A 15,817-nucleotide genomic window follows, 5' to 3' on the forward strand; every position below is an offset into this window, starting at 1 on the left:
CAGATTTAGGATGATTTTCATTCCCAGGGTTTATTCTACCTTAACATTGATCATTGGAACGCTGAGGCCAAAGATGGTTTCCCTCCATCAGCACAAACACTGCTGCCTCGACAGCAGCAGGTTGGTGTGCACTCTGCTCTCCTTCTGCTTCCTCTCTCTTTGCATCCTGTCTCCTGTCTGGTTTTATTTCATCTTTCTTTTTCCTTTTCTCTGAAAGCCTCTTTATGACAAACCATATGTGTGCAGGGTACATAGTTGAAGTAAATGTGACAGAAAGCATGGTTTGTGTGGCTTGCACATTCATCTGTTGGATTTTTTGTTTTTGACCTATTTCTTTAACCACTGAAAAAAGTGCACACTGGCTCCTTTGAGCATTTGCAACCTGCTTATAAACCACTTTTAACAAATAAAGCACATTACTGTTGCTTAATTAACTGGAAGGACTCACAAAGACCTTCGCCAAGCTTCTAGACTTATCTTGCAATTTTAAAGACCGCAATCCAGATCCACACCAAAATTTAAGGTGGACCTATAATGCTAATTTCCAGCTCCATATTTTTAATGGCTTTTTTCTTGTGCTCCACCTTATTTTAAAAAAATTGTAATACTGCAGACGGACAAACAAGCACAGACATAATTCCTTTCACTTATGCTCCACCTCCGTGAGGTGCAGTGTCCTGGGTTCATACCAGGGCAGGGCTCTTCTGCGCACTCCTCTAGGTGCTCTGGTTTCTTCCATCACTGAAACATTAATTCTCCTTTCATTGCACTGGTTTATAGCTGGAGTTGGCTGTATTGGCTGCATACTGCTCCTAATATTTCGGATGGCTTAAATGGAGAGAATGAATTTTCCTATGGGCTTTCAGAGGCATCTTAATCTTCTCTTCAAAGCGTTTCTTTTGTTTATAAAAGTGGTTAATCTAGCAAAATTCTTAATATCACTAGAACACATGATTGAGAGGCTTTTAGAAAAGTTTTTGTTGCTTAATGGTTATGTATTAAGATTTGACTTCCAGTCTACGTTGGAAATAAAGAGCAGCAAAGAAAAGCCATCATCCTTCTGGTCCCTGACTACTTTATCATAAAATTTTAATGAAGGTCTCACATCTGCGCTGTCACAGTCTGTCTTTCTTTGTATGATTCATCATCTTCTTTTCAGTTTTTTGTTATTTTTCTCACTTTCTTTCTGGCTCCTCATATCTCAGCTGGGCCCGTTTGCCTGACCTATGACCGGCGGCGTGCTCGTCTCTTATCCCTCTGAAGACAGTCACGTTACTGCATCACGTTGTGTAACACGGCAACCTGCCAGCCGAGGGTTTTCCCTCTTCTTTTGCTTTGTAAGGGATTATCCACAGCTCCCCTCGTAAGGCCTGAGCCCTCAATCCCATCACTCTGTTTCATCATCCCAGAGTCTGGCTCTCTTAGTCAGATGATGTAATAATCGAGTGGAAGGATGGCATGGAGAGACAGACATTGTGGTTCTGTCAAGATGCTCTGCAGATGAGTAACTGCAGTGCTCACGTTGCTGCCGGCATTTCTGGAATGTGTTGATTTGATTGGGAAACGCTCCCTAAATGAGGAATGTGTGCTGAATCTTTTCATTTTGCTGAGTGTTTGGGGGTTTTGAGAAATCAGGCAGGCAGGTACATATTGATCAGTTTTCAAAATGTAGCCGAGGGAATTATTATACTGTTATTTTTATTTGAAGTAACTGTTAACCTTGTCAGAAAATCAACATAGTATAGATGAGCAGCATACTGCTGTATTTATAACGGGTGAGCTGAAAGCCTCTGAGAAGATCAGATACATCACGTGAATTATTGGCTATGGGAATGAGACTTTAAAAAATTACACATAAATCTGGATTATCAGCAGTCAGTTTTTATTATTGAAAATGTTTCTGTTGAATAAAGTGTTTTAAAAAATAATAATTAATACCATATCCAAATGTTGTCATTATAGTTCAAGGAAATTTGCGATACTAATATTTATGACGATATAGAAAAAAATACTGAACAAGTTTCAGTAATGAGGGGCATTTTTCAACGAGCTGCTGTCAGTGATGACACACTACCGAAATTGAATTGCGAGTTTACTGAAACAGGGTGCCAGCAGCAGCATTGTAACACAGCACGAGTCAAATGGAAGTACAGGTGGTGTTTTCCCTGGAAATTTTAAGGAGACGTATAAAATAACAGCTTAACATGTTTCTTTTATAATAAGCAAAGTAACATAACTTTGTAACTCATCAAGAACCGAGCAATATGGTCATATTAAAAGTTTACTTGTATTTTCTTGCTAGTGTGCTGTATAAGTCCTGCTTTTCTTCCATGTAACACATCAGTCATTTCCACCCATTTGCTCTTCTCTCTTGGCTCTTGCTGTCAGACATGCCGAGGCTAGGAAACACAAACATATGGTGTTACTATAGCAGTGATATCACAATATGACACACGTCACATAAAAATATTCACAGGTATTATCACATACGATACGATATGGCACAGCTATAGTCATTACACTTTAGCTAGTCTTGGCGGTTTATCAAGACATTTAACTACTTTTTAACTGTTTTTCCAACCCATTGAATTGAGTTTTGTTTTTCCCAAAAAGATCTAGCAAAAAAGAAGAACTAAATCTCTGGGTAGTGACCTACTGCTTTGTAACTCAGCTGAGGAACAGCTCTCTCTGTGCCCTGTTTGTTGTGTGACTGAGCAGCAATGCTTCAGTGACAGAGAGCAGCAGTGCAGCGTGAGAGGGGAAAAAACACCGAAAAAGTTATGCACACCGGTCATCTATCGAGCCATCCTCTTAATTGCTTATCCATCTTAGTGCCATTAGGGGTGCTGGAGCCTATCCTTACTCAGCAATTACTCTAAGGGTCTCAGTAACAGTGGGCTGTAATTACCCATGCAAACACTGGGGAAAAAACACATATTTGCAAGAATCAACCACAACGACGCTACAAAATTAATGATTTCAAGTTAAACTTGGTCAGTCCTGTGAAGAGCTACTGCAGAAGTGTTCTGTATTTAGGAAGATCAAATTATTTCTTTATTAATTAACAAGTATCGACAACTACACACTTCAGCATATGATCAAAAACGTAACATCACTGTAAGAGTGGCAAGTTGTTTGATTTGCACTATTTATAATAAGGCTTTTAAACCTTCATATAGTACATTGAAGTAAAAGCATGCTACATAAGTGAAAGTTAAGTGCATCCTGTTAAGTGTTAATTTGGCAGCTTAATAAAAAAAAAATCAAAAAGTGTCATTATGGACATCTTTGATTCTTTAAAAGAAGGTTAAAAGAACAGGAACACAACATTTACAACTGTGTTAAGAGACAAACATCTCAGTTTTAGTGTCATTCCTGTGCAGCGTGCAGTTTGTATTTAGATTGACTGAGTCACTTCTAGGCCTCAAACACAGTGGAAACCATGTTACGTGTTCACAAGCACTAATATAACTGAAATAATCATCACAGGACTAAATTAGTGTTTTGAAGTTAAACATGAACAGTGCCTTTTCACTTGGCTTTCCAGACATGTTCCAAAAACATCTCAATTATTCTACGAAACCAGTATCCACAAAAAAAGGACAGATAACAAAGTATAAGCAAGTAAACGTTAAGCGCTCATACTTGTTGGTCAAAGTTTGTATCATTTGCTGCTGATTACTAGCAAAAATGTAAAAGACAGATGTCAGAAAATATATGTCGTGTTCGCTTAACAACAGTAAACAATAAAAAAAATAGAAACAAAAAAACAAACAAAACTAAAGTGAAGTGAAGTTAACAGTTTAAGCCATCACTGACGGAAACCCAGTGCTCCCAGTATTTCCCAGGACAGTTTTGGTTCAGATAATTTTCAGGTTCCTCCAGTGCCTGGCCCAGCTTTGAGTTCTTAAGTGCTTTCAACTCCAGCCAAGGAATTAAAGATTTTAATTCCCTCTAATTGGAGAAATCTTATTCGCAGCTTCAGCAGCCACCTGATTGCACAGTCATATGATCTGCACACATGACACACACACACGACCTTTTGTAAATGGCTAGATTAGTTCTAGTGTTGCATAAGGCCTGCAGTTTGACAAATGTCATTGAGTTCAGTGTAATGGTGTAACTTTGACACAGAAGCTAAACAAAATGCAGTCTGCTGTAATTGTACCGGTTGTTCTCAATGCTAATGGAGTAGTCAGCATTCTGAGCTGTGATAATCTACCTCACTATTGTTCAGCATTTATTAGCTTTAAGTTCAACCTCGGGTTTTTACTTTCAGCCATGATGGCAGAGCAGTGCCCACTAATGCAAAGCTCACTCTTTTTCAGTTCAGCCCTCGTACCTGTCCATTTTCAGTGAAATGTTTTTTGTTTGTTAAGCCCCTTAACACTGACCTATGAGTCATTGCAGCATAAAAATGGCTCCTATCACAAGGGATGAACCAGTGTTCTAGTCACACATAATTGACAACTTCACAAAAAAACATTTTAAATGGTATTTTTTAGGCCCTTCTTTATAGATTAAAAAAAAAGTAATGTGTATGTAGTGGTATGTCCACCTTTTTATACAATCTATGGATAGATGGTTGCTTTTTCAGCATTCATTACAAAATGAAATCCATTCATAGTACTCACAGTATTAAATCATTCCTCTGTCAATTATAGGTACTTGAAAAAGTTTAGGATTTATTGAGGGGCAGCAGATGAACTCTGGGACATGTGCTGCAGTAAAACTAGTCTAGTGGCACTGCTGGAAAAGGGAAGTGTCTGACAAAGAATCGAATTTAGCCGTTTCCTAACCTGCCACCATCCCATCAGTCTTGGGATCCTGGTTGTAGCTAATGTCGTGTCGTGTGCTGCCTCCTTCAGTTTTCTCACTTAATACATACAAAAATAGTGCAAATTTGTGACTTCTTCCTGCTTTGTGCTACTTGTGAGAGAGAGGAACTACAAAATATCCAACCAGGTTTTCTCAAACACGTGCACAGTTCATGTTTTAGCTCAGTTCTGGTCACATTAAAAAACTTCCAAAGCACCAGACAGCACACAGTCGAAGATGGTAGCTTTTGATGGCCTTCAAAAGAGATTGAGACCAAAACAAAGCAGAAAAGATGCATGAATGTTGGAGTTGATTTATCTGAACTGACTCCAGTGAGATGACGAGGCTGCTTTGTGTCTGCTGGATGTTGTTCAACTCTAAAAGTAGTTTTGATGTTCGGCCAAAACTTGCACACATTTAAAGTTCGAGCTCTCTGCTTCTCTCTGTTCCTTTCAGCCATCATGTACGTGATGGGAGCGCTGGGCCCAGCAGCTGGCTACCTGCTGGGTGGAGTCCTCATCGGCTTTTACGTGGACCCCAAGACTGTTGTCAACATCGACCAGAGTGATCCCCGCTTCATTGGAAACTGGTGAGAAGAGTCTGCCATGAGCCCATCGAAATGTAAAATATGTGTGTATGTTGAAGTTGGTGGGTTTTTTTATATAAATTTCCATTAAAGCAAATACACTCTGTGAGTATCACTACTATTACCAACACAGTAAGTTAACCATTTGTGTCTTCAGTGTGATTCACTGGGTTTAGTGCTGAAGCTCACAAACGGGGCACTGAAGAGTATCCTTCGAGTTTTTATCCCCAGTTTCTCAGAGTGTTAGTGGTAAATAAACTGTATTACTTAAGTTTCAGTTCATTAACACAGTACAGTTCAGTAGTATCTTTCTTGGTGAAAGTGCTAGAAACACACTTTAGTTGGTACCTGGGGTGGATTCTAAGTTAACCCTTTGGTGATATTAAATGGCTCTGCCTCGGAGACGAGCAGGATTATGCATCTAGATGCCTTTTTCAAAAATTTAATAAAAAGTTAAATTGTTTTGAGGTTCCATTTTGACCAATACTTTCCTCCTTTTCTCCAAATATAGCCAAATTAACGTGGCTGGTGAATGCTGCGCCGACTAAAAATGGAAACCAGAGAGTAAATACAGATTATAAATGTACATGTATCAGAAACGAGTCTAAAGAGATTTAATTCTCCAAGTCTCAAAACTTTGAAAGATCCAGTATTTACAAATTTTGGTTCTATTTGAAGTGGTGATGGTGGAGTTATGTGTAAATTAGGGGTGCAACGATACTCGTATCGATATTGAACCGTTCGATACAGTGCTTTCGGTTCGGTACGCATATGTATCTAACAATACAACATTTGTAATTTATTTTATCAACTTTCCTTCTGACGATGCTGTCTGTGTTGAGCGCTCAGTGAATCTGCGTTTGACTACTCCGCCTAGGCTGCACTGTCGAGCGCAGATCCACTGAGCGCTCAACACAGACAGCATCGTCAGAAGGAAGAGCGCAGGGCAAGCTAGCGAGACAGAAGTTAAGCTCTCCTTGCAACATGGCAAATTGAACCTCCCCCACCCTCATTCAGATCTGGCGTTTGGAATTATTTTGGTTTTCATGTGACGTATGACTCTGAAGGTAAGCGAGTCATGGACTAAAGTAAAACAGTATGTTGGATGTGCCACGCAATGCTCAATTACATGGGTGGGAACTAGTGTGCTAGCGCAGTTAGCTCGTTAACGTGTTGGCCGTCTAGCCCCACGCACAGGGCGATCAGGGGTAGCTTGTTAACGGAGATTTGCCGTGTTGTGGCGTTAACGTCATTTCAACGAGATTAACGCTGACAGCACTAGTGGGAACACAACGAATATGACTGCACATTTACGCCGACATCATCCTAGTGCAAAGATAAGTGGAAGCAGACAAAAACAACGAGCATGCATGCTACAAACTTTACCCGAGTCATTTAGACAGCCGTTAGCACATGATTCTCCTTATGGGGACCTGATATGTTTAATATTGTGGCGAGCTCAGACAAGGGGTCCGTTCTTCGTACCTCGCTTACTACATCCAAGATCAAATGACACATCCAAGACCAAATCATCGCGCTAACCGTGAGCCCGCTAATCCGGTTCCCCGAACACACCTGCCGTTGACGATTAGTACAGCTGGACGCAGTAATGTGACATCACTGGGTGGCCCAACAGGGGCTACGCATCGATAGTAGAAACACTGATCGGCAACCCTTTAATTGGTCGGCGAAAATGTCGAAGGAGCGCGCTCGGTATTTTTCGGCAGCAGAGCAAGAACTCTTGAGTGAGGGATTTCAGGAGTTTCAGAGTTTAATCAGAACGCAAGGGAACACTGCAAAGGCTGCAAAAGCAAGGAGCGAGGGCTGGCAGAAAGTTGCTGACAAATTAAACTCGTAAGTAATGTAATAATAACAATAATAATGGAGTGGATTTATATAGCGCTTTTCAAGGCACCCAAAGCGCATGACAATGCCACTATTCAGTCACTCTCACATTCACACACTGGTGGAAGCAGCTACGGTTGTAGCTACAGCTGCCCTGGGGCAGACTGACATAAGCGAGGCTGCCATATTGCGCCATCGGCCCCTCTGGCCAACACCAGTAGGTGGTAGGGTAGATTTATCATATCACACCATATTATCCAATATTATATTACATTATATTATATTATAATATGTTATATTGTATCCCCTTTCACATTAGAGCCACAACAGGACCCACTAGAACATGGGAACAAGTAAAAGTGAAATATAGGAATATTCTACAGAATGGTAATATTTATCACTTATATTGCCTTTAGTCTCTTGAAAAGAGACCCTGAAATAATCTGTTTGTTAGTTTATAACAGCAACCAAGAAAAGGGCAGAGCAAAAAAAGACAGGTGGTGGTCCTGCACCCCCTCGTCAACAAGTTGGTTAAGTGAATAATACCCTCACGGGAATATCGATATCTCTCTATGAGCACACTGTCGCGTGTCGTGAGCTAAAGGATCCTGTCTGTCCCGCAATATACGCTGAATTCTGAGGACTCTCCTTATCAATCTTGCACCTTCCGCAATGGGTGGCTCGCGTAAACGGACAGGACATGGCTGCGACAGGCTTCCCAAATCCACCTTCGCTTTTATAGCCGTGGTCTCCCATCTTGATTACACGAAGTAATTTGCAATTACTACTCTGAAATATGAATTACATCTGTAATAATCACATACATGTAATAGAATGTTAATAGTACATTTCCCTTTTTTAGGAAATGACCTGTATGTATCTGTGTGAAATCAATAAAAGGATCAAGTACTGCATTATCTTTAATTACATTGATAATATTTATTTATGGTGAAACAGTGGTAAAATATCGCTGTTGCTTTCGTATAAATGAAGCGGACATACCTGCGTGGCCGCGATCTAATCCTGTTTACATAAAGTAAACCTGCTCCCGAGCAGGTTTACGCTTACGGCTCTGTTGCTATGACAGCAAGTCCCGGATGAGCTTCGGGGAACCGAACGATCCAGGATCACGCGAAATCGTCAACAATCAAATCCAGCTAACTTACTTAGCGAGGTACCAAGAACGGACCCAAGGTGGAGACGGAGGTGTCGTTTGGTCTTGCTTTCCGTGAGCTAGCCAGGGAGCACAGCCGTTTATTGACATCTGCAGAAGAACACTGCCGCTAGCTAACTGCTCAGCGCGGCAACCACACAGCAACAACAACAACACACAGGGCGCCCTCTGACCCCGGAAGGACACACCGTCGCAGCGAGAGGGCGTCACCCGTCACTATGGCAACATAAACAAAACATAACTGTACAAACAGAACCCCGAACAGCCCTGACCCGCTACATAGCCCCCACCTAAGGGGTCAGTCGTCCCCGACGACCCCATTACCCCACACAAAGTCCTGCAAATGTCCAGGTGCCTTCTTTTGGCGCACCGGCCGGTCACGACCGGCGGGGGAAAAGTCACTCGGGTCAGAACATGGGGTGCCACCATCATCCCACTTCTGACACCAATGTGGCGAGCTCAGACAAGGTGGAGACGGAGGTGTCGTTTGGTCTTGCTTCCCGTGAGCTAGCCAGGGAGCACAGCCGTTTATTGACATCTGCAGAAGAACACTGCCGCTAGCTAACTGCTCAGCGCGGCAACCACACAGCAGCAACAACAACAACAACACACAGGGCGCCCTCTGACCCCGGAAGGACACACCGTCGCAGCGAGAGGGCGTCACCCGTCACTATGGCAACATAAACAAAACATAACTGTACAAACAGAACCCCGAACAGCCCTGACCCGCTACAATATGCTGCTGAGAATATAGCCCAGAAGAAGCGGATAGTATAGCTTTTATTTTGGAAAGAGCCATTTCTCTGTAATAAACTCTCTTTTCCAAAGATGAGTGATTCCTCAATCAGATACAGGGCTCGCAAAATCGCTAGCCCGACGTCCCGGTGCTAGCGATTTTTCCAGTCGGGCTACCAAAATCTACCTCTGCCCTGCCCGTCGGGCTATTGTAGGAAGGAAAATATATGTCAATGCTTTTGCATTCTTTCGGAAATGTAGCTGGGTAATTATGTCATTGGCATCGATGAGCCACTGTCAATATGTGACATATTGAAATCGCGTTTGAATTTGCGCTTGTTTTTTTGCTTTCACTTTGCAATCGCACGAACTGTGTATAGAGAGCGACAGCACTGATCTGTGAGTGATGATAATTTGTGCACCAATTCCTCTGAGATCGTCTTATTAATCGTTAGCTTACTATGCAAACATGACAAGTGAAATCTCCCGCAGCTTAAACATGTGAGAGGTTGATCGCGCAGAGAATCGCTGACCGTTATGTGTGTGTGTGTGTGTGTGTGTGTGTGTGTGTGTGTGTGTGTGTGTGTGTGTGTGTGTAAAAGCAGCAGGATATATATTTTAGTTCTGCTGAGCCAAATAAGACAGGTCAGGGTGAAGAAGTGACAGCCAAAGAAAAGCTTAGCACAAAACGGAAAAGTTATGACAAATCAGACTATAAGGCAAAAAGAAAGTGCAGCTTTATGGTTTCATGGACAAAAGAATTTCTGTGGCTGCGATATGATGAGCTATATAACCGGGGCTGCACATAAGTGGTCCGCAGGTGCGCATTCGCTGTCAAAATAAAAAAAAATACGCGCACAAGATATGAAGTTGCAACGCGCGTTTGCATACATAAGATTTTCTGGAGGAGGACAGAAATTTGTTGAGAACTCTTAAAGATGTCGAAGAAGCTCCTTTAAGCAATTACTTTGGTGTTCCTCCACCTCCAAACAAATGTCAGAAGGAGTCCGAACCACAAAAGAAGCACGTATTCTCGGAAAAGTGGTTGCAGGAGGTGAGCTGGCTTCAAACAAATGATGAACGCACAGAGATGTGGTGCGGAATGTGCCGTGAAAATCCCACTCTAGCGGACAAAAACAGTGCTTTTTATATGTACGCAAACGCGCGTTGCATCTTCTTATCTGGTGCGCGTCTTTTATTTTGACAGCGAATGCGCACATGCGGACCACTTACGTGCACCCGTGTAAATAACATAATGTTCTGCCGGGTGTGTTGTTGGTTTTCTCTCGATTTCTGAGTCGACAAGCGCCTTTGTTACTGGGACCAGTCATTTTAAGAAAGGCCCCCATTAGAACCCATGAGAAATGCAAGTAATGCATTATTGCTCAGTCTGCAATATCTTTCCCAGAACAAACACCAATTGCAAATAACATACTAAAAATAAACCTGAAAAATCTGTTTAGAACAGCTATTATGTTGCAAAGAGTGAACTACCACTGGCAAAATTTAGCAGTCTTTGCAAACTTCAAAAAGCAAATCTTGGTTCCACTTGTCACTTACCCGTGATTTCAGTGGAAATTTCAAATTCAGGATCTGACACAGACTGATTCATGTCCTACACAGTTCTTACAAGTTCATAGAAATTTCTGTTCAATTAGAACCAAGTATTTGAGTTGATGATTGTAATTTTTATACAATGTTGTAATTTGTTTTTCAACAATTTTTTGATTAATGTTTTGTTTCCTTTACAATATTATACTTTAATGTATAATATTGTAAAGGAAACAAAACATCAATCAAAAAATTGCTCTCTTTTTTTATTCGGGCTACTTAAATTTATTTTGGGCTACCAAAAACTGAAGAGTCCCTGCCTGAAGGGCTACCAGGGATTTTGAAATTTTGAGAGCCCTGAGATATATTTATTTTTTTAATTACTTTTGTTTCAGCAACATTAAATTTAAAAACTGTACTTTTGAGTTAAAATATATATTTATAATTTTAATAAATGACAAATTAAAAAGGCATGAACATTTTTTTGTATCGAAAAAATATCGAACCGTGACACCAAAGTATCGAACCGAACCGTGAATTTTGTGTATCGTTGCACCCCTAGTGTAAACGTATGTCAGGAAAAGAAGCTCACATGCTTTCATTAATGAATGATTAGTTTTATTTATAGTTTTCTGTTCTGCAGATTTTTTTTATTTGCACTCTAATGAAAACAATTACATAATGGTACATTATAATCAGCTGCTTCTCCAATGGGTCTCTCAACTACATTCCTGCTCTGCAGCCTCTGAACTTGACGTAAGAGCTCATGAACCACCCGCTGCAGGTTCTGGTTAGAGTTCACTTCCACACCAGAATGAGCACTACTGCTGGCAGCTATGGTGGAGATCCTTGGAGTACATCTAACAAAGGTCATTGCAAAACTAAACTAGCTGGGGCTAGCTGCTTAGCAGCAACTCGGGTCTTTTACTAGTGAATTACAGCTGGCTTAAACTGGCCTCCTGCTGTGCAGAACACCATGATTTTCTTTTTTATGTATAAAAACTACAACAATTGGATGAATGTATCTTAATAACCTGCTATCACCCTTTCACTTGTTACACTTCTAAAAACATCTTGGAAAAAATGCAACTAAGTTAAAAAGGAAAAAAGAAACAGAAATGCTACAATTTAATACTTATGTCCACCAATTACAGAGTCGATCATTTATTTGCTGTATGTGACTCTAACAGTGTCGCATTCTTCCTGGTACAGGCTGTACTGCGGGAATATCTTGTTCTCACGGCTTCCCCGTACTGTGGGTGCAGAGATGCAACGAGACCAACGTAGCTGTGAGCGCATCTGTGATTAAATGAGTCGCAGGACGGACACACTTGGGCGGCTCTGTATGATAGACTGGGGCAGTAATAACAGACAGAGTGTACTTCACTCAACACCAAATAATAGGACTCTGTTAAAGTCTGGAGGGGTAGAATACACTTTGTCCCTGTTCGTCTCTGTGTTAAATGTGTGAGAAGAGAAGGAAACCTCTCCCAACACGGTCGCATCTGAAAACAAACTCCGGGTTTGAATCCTTCCAAACCAAGATGTGTTTGGTCCTTAGGTCACGTTTTCGCACATATCATCCATCTGAAAATCTGTTGTTGTGTGTGAGATGTGGTTAGTCATCTATTTAGAGCTCTCACTGATGCCTTCCTCTGACTGACAGCATAATCAGTGACTCACAAGCTAACAGCCACGAGCTTTCTACATGAATTATAGGTGATGATAGCAGGAAGATGATGGTGTACCAGTTTATGTGCATATTAATGAGGCACATGAGATAATACCAAGTCTGAGGTTGACTCTTTGGTAGCAAAAGGAGTAAAAACGGACTCAGAATTTAATAAAAACATGTGTTTTTAATATTTTACTTCAATAATCTCTGGGCTGTGTAGGTGGAGCGGGTTCCTGCTGTGCGCCATAGCCATGCTGCTGGTCATCTTCCCCATGTTCACCTTCCCCAAGAAACTGCCGCCCCGACACAAGAAGAAGAAGAGGAGGAAAAAGCTGAGTCTGGACGACCTGTCCAGTGACGACGACGTCCTCAAGGAGAAGAGCAACAACAAGACCCAGACGGTCACTTCGTCCATGGGCTTTGGCAAGGACATCAAAGGTACTGGAAAATCGATGATGTCAACTATTAGAGGAGTGTTTCCCAGAACTATGAGGGTGTGGGCTGTTTAAATATAACTCTTTAGTTCAATTTATTGACCTTAAAAGACGAGTTCAGACGGTCTTTCAAGTCTAATGAATGCAGAATCCAAGTCAGCCTCCTGTAATTGAATAACAGAGTAGAGGCTTATCGTGTAACTGCAGCTACCAGAGAAGAGAATAAAGCAGGAAGATTTCTACTATTAAGAGCCGTTTCTGAGAAATATGTTACCCTAAAAATCAGTTTGGGGCCACAAAACATATTTCAGCATTATAATGATTATTCACAGCTTATTGAGTATAAATAACCCTGTGAGCATGTCAGTAATTCATATCGTATACCACATGTTTCTACTCTGCAATCCACAAACTTTTTATTTTCATTAAAGTAACATTGGGGTTTTTTTTTGCATTTAGGAAACGTGACTAAACCAAAGAATTTGTCAGTTTTATTATGAAACAGTTGTGACGTAGAGAGAAACAAAAACACCTGTTAGCATTTTTAGGCCTGCTTTGAAACAAAGTAGCTGTAACGCTAAGATGTCCCCTGTGAGTCCCAATTAACCACGTTAAAATTGTCCCAATTTAATAATTAGTAACAGGAACAGGATAATTAGGAGTAATTTTGACTGAAAGCATACTGCTAAGCCAGCAGTGTTGGTGGTCAAAGCAAACATGTAGATGTAGTTATATCACTGTTAAATTCTGACTTTCCTCCTTGACTTTCATTCTTTTGGATTTGGAATCTGTAGCTAGTCAGCAAAATTAAGAGAATAAGTAACCGGATGATACATGGAGGCAATGACACGCAAAATATTACAACTTTTTTTCCAGTACACAACAGTATCCAAAACAATAAATGATGAAATAATTTCCTTAATCACGATCATCTAGTTTTCTTTCAAAGCCACGCGGTTCCACTGAGAATGGGCTAAAGAGCTTCAGTTTCGAGACGCCCGGGTTAAAGCAATAGCTACACTTTTAGTATAGAGAATAACTTCTACAATAGGATTTTAAAATAGGATGGGTACAGAGTAGAAGGATATAAAACCATCAGTTATATATCTCAGCACGCACAGCAACAAGTGAGGCAACAACAGATGGTTTAGAGCCGATCGTTGTCCACAAAAGTCCTGTTTTTGTTTCGTGTTGACCCTGCTGAAAGCCACAAGCCGAAACAATGAAATGACCACATACTACATTTGTTGCTGGAGCTTTAATCTCTTCAGGATTGCAACTAAATAAAAATATACTTTTTGCTACATCGCGGTAGCATCTTTGATGATTTAAGCAGACTTCGGTGTTGCTCAGGCAGCTCCTCCTGAAAAGGTTTGACAGCAAAGTCAAGAGAACGTGTTACGTGTTACTGCAAGCTTTTATTTTCTTCTGAGTGCTGCAAAGTTTGGAAAAAGAAGTCCAAATGGAGTTGGTTTCATTGCCCCTCTTCACAGCACTGATTTAGGAACATTTAGCCAAGGGGGTGGTTAAAGTTTTGATTTGAAGTGCCAAATTAAGGAAGTAGTATTGAAGGCTTCAATTTTAGCTGTTGTTCGTGATTGTGAGGATTTTTACAGGCAGCCCTTGACGGGCTAAATGGTTCTCTTACCCCCGTGTGAAATATTTCACATTTATTTACAGCCACTTTTTTCCCAGTTGAGTGGTTTTATTTATTTTGTGATAGTACAGCTCTGTTTGTTTTTTTGTCATATTTTCTGTACTCCTGAGAGTAGAAAAGCTACTCTAAACCTGTGTGCAGTGAACAGCGTGTGTGCAAATGTGTACAAATTTTGACAGCGTGCAGATTATGAGGACAGTTGAACTAGTCTGTCTCAGCCATCTGTAGTTCAGACTGAATCACAAACGGATTTGCAAAAATCAGAAGGGTTTATTTTCACTGTTGTGACGCTGACAGAAAAAAACCCCAAAAGCTTTACTTTGTGTTCATGTTTTTTTTCTTCACCCTCTTCCAGACCTACCTAAAGCTGCAGTGAGGATCCTCAGCAATGTGACCTTCTTGTTTGTCAGCCTGTCCTACACGGCAGAGAGCGCCATCGTAACTGCTTTCATCACTTTCATCCCTAAATTCATCGAGTCTCAGTTTGGGATCCCTGCCTCCAATGCTAGCATCTACACTGGTGAGTTAAATGTACACATTTTAAAGAGCATTTCGCCTCACCATCCCACCTCTGAAATCCTGCAAAGACTGAAAACTGGGCTCAATAAATCTGTTTTTTAAACTTAGAATTTATTTCTCATATTAAATGAAGCCTCCTGTGATTTTCCTGCAGACAGCATGCAGACAGACCAGAATATTCATACGACATCCAGGGCTTTAATTTGTGCAACTGCAGCGCTGGTTTTATCGGAGAGCAGAGCCAGAGAGGCTGTTACCCTAGCACTGCAAGCCAGCACATTAATAATAAAGAAACTGCTGTTCTTCAAATGAAGGGGGCACCTGGGACGCTGAGCTGGAGCACTGAGTGCATCACACACAAAACATTAAGAAACACACAAAGATACAAGCACATTAATGTCCTACATACACTCACAGTCACACGCCGATGCACATGCACACTTAAACGGGCATACAGGCTAATACTTTAGCTTAAACACAGAGCGTTTGAATGCTTGTTGTGCTGATTTTCTGTATTTGATCTGAACAACAACAATCTAGATGGATAAATAGCATTTCAATGTGTTAACGCATGGGTTTCTTTTTTGTGTGAACTGTCCCTTTAATTTGAAAATCCAACCTGAGGCGAATGCTGCCTTGTATCAGGCGATCCATATAGAAGTGTACAGTCCTGTTTAAAGCCATCCCGTTGTTGTGGCTGATAAATAAAGCAGCTGAAATGAACATGACACTCGGGGCTGACGACCTTTTTTAGTGGCTTTGGTTATTTTGGTAGACGAGAGCTGTTTGCAGTTGGACCACATGTGGAAGTCTGCGTAATGCT

General features: G+C 41.0%; 1 protein-coding gene across 9 annotated transcripts in view; it reads left to right on the forward strand.

The window, feature by feature from the left end:
• Nucleotides 1-15,817, forward strand: part of LOC308383497 (solute carrier organic anion transporter family member 5A1-like) — a 56,907-nt gene that overhangs the window by 18,410 nt on the left and 22,680 nt on the right. For all 9 annotated transcript variants that reach the window (XR_013969155.1, XM_080861503.1, XM_080861505.1 and 6 more), the window contains 3 exons: nucleotides 5,275-5,407; nucleotides 12,605-12,822; nucleotides 14,831-14,995. Coding sequence is in view for 8 of the 9 variants with exons in the window: in XM_080861503.1 (XP_080717629.1) it covers nucleotides 5,275-5,407; nucleotides 12,605-12,822; nucleotides 14,831-14,995 (516 nt within the window). In the remaining variant the exon portion in view is untranslated. The remainder of the gene's footprint in view (nucleotides 1-5,274; nucleotides 5,408-12,604; nucleotides 12,823-14,830; nucleotides 14,996-15,817) is intronic.

The sequence above is a fragment of the Rhamphochromis sp. 'chilingali' genome (assembly GCF_963969265.1).
Source record: "Rhamphochromis sp. 'chilingali' genome assembly, chromosome: 16".
NCBI lineage: Eukaryota > Metazoa > Chordata > Actinopteri > Cichliformes > Cichlidae > Rhamphochromis > Rhamphochromis sp. 'chilingali'.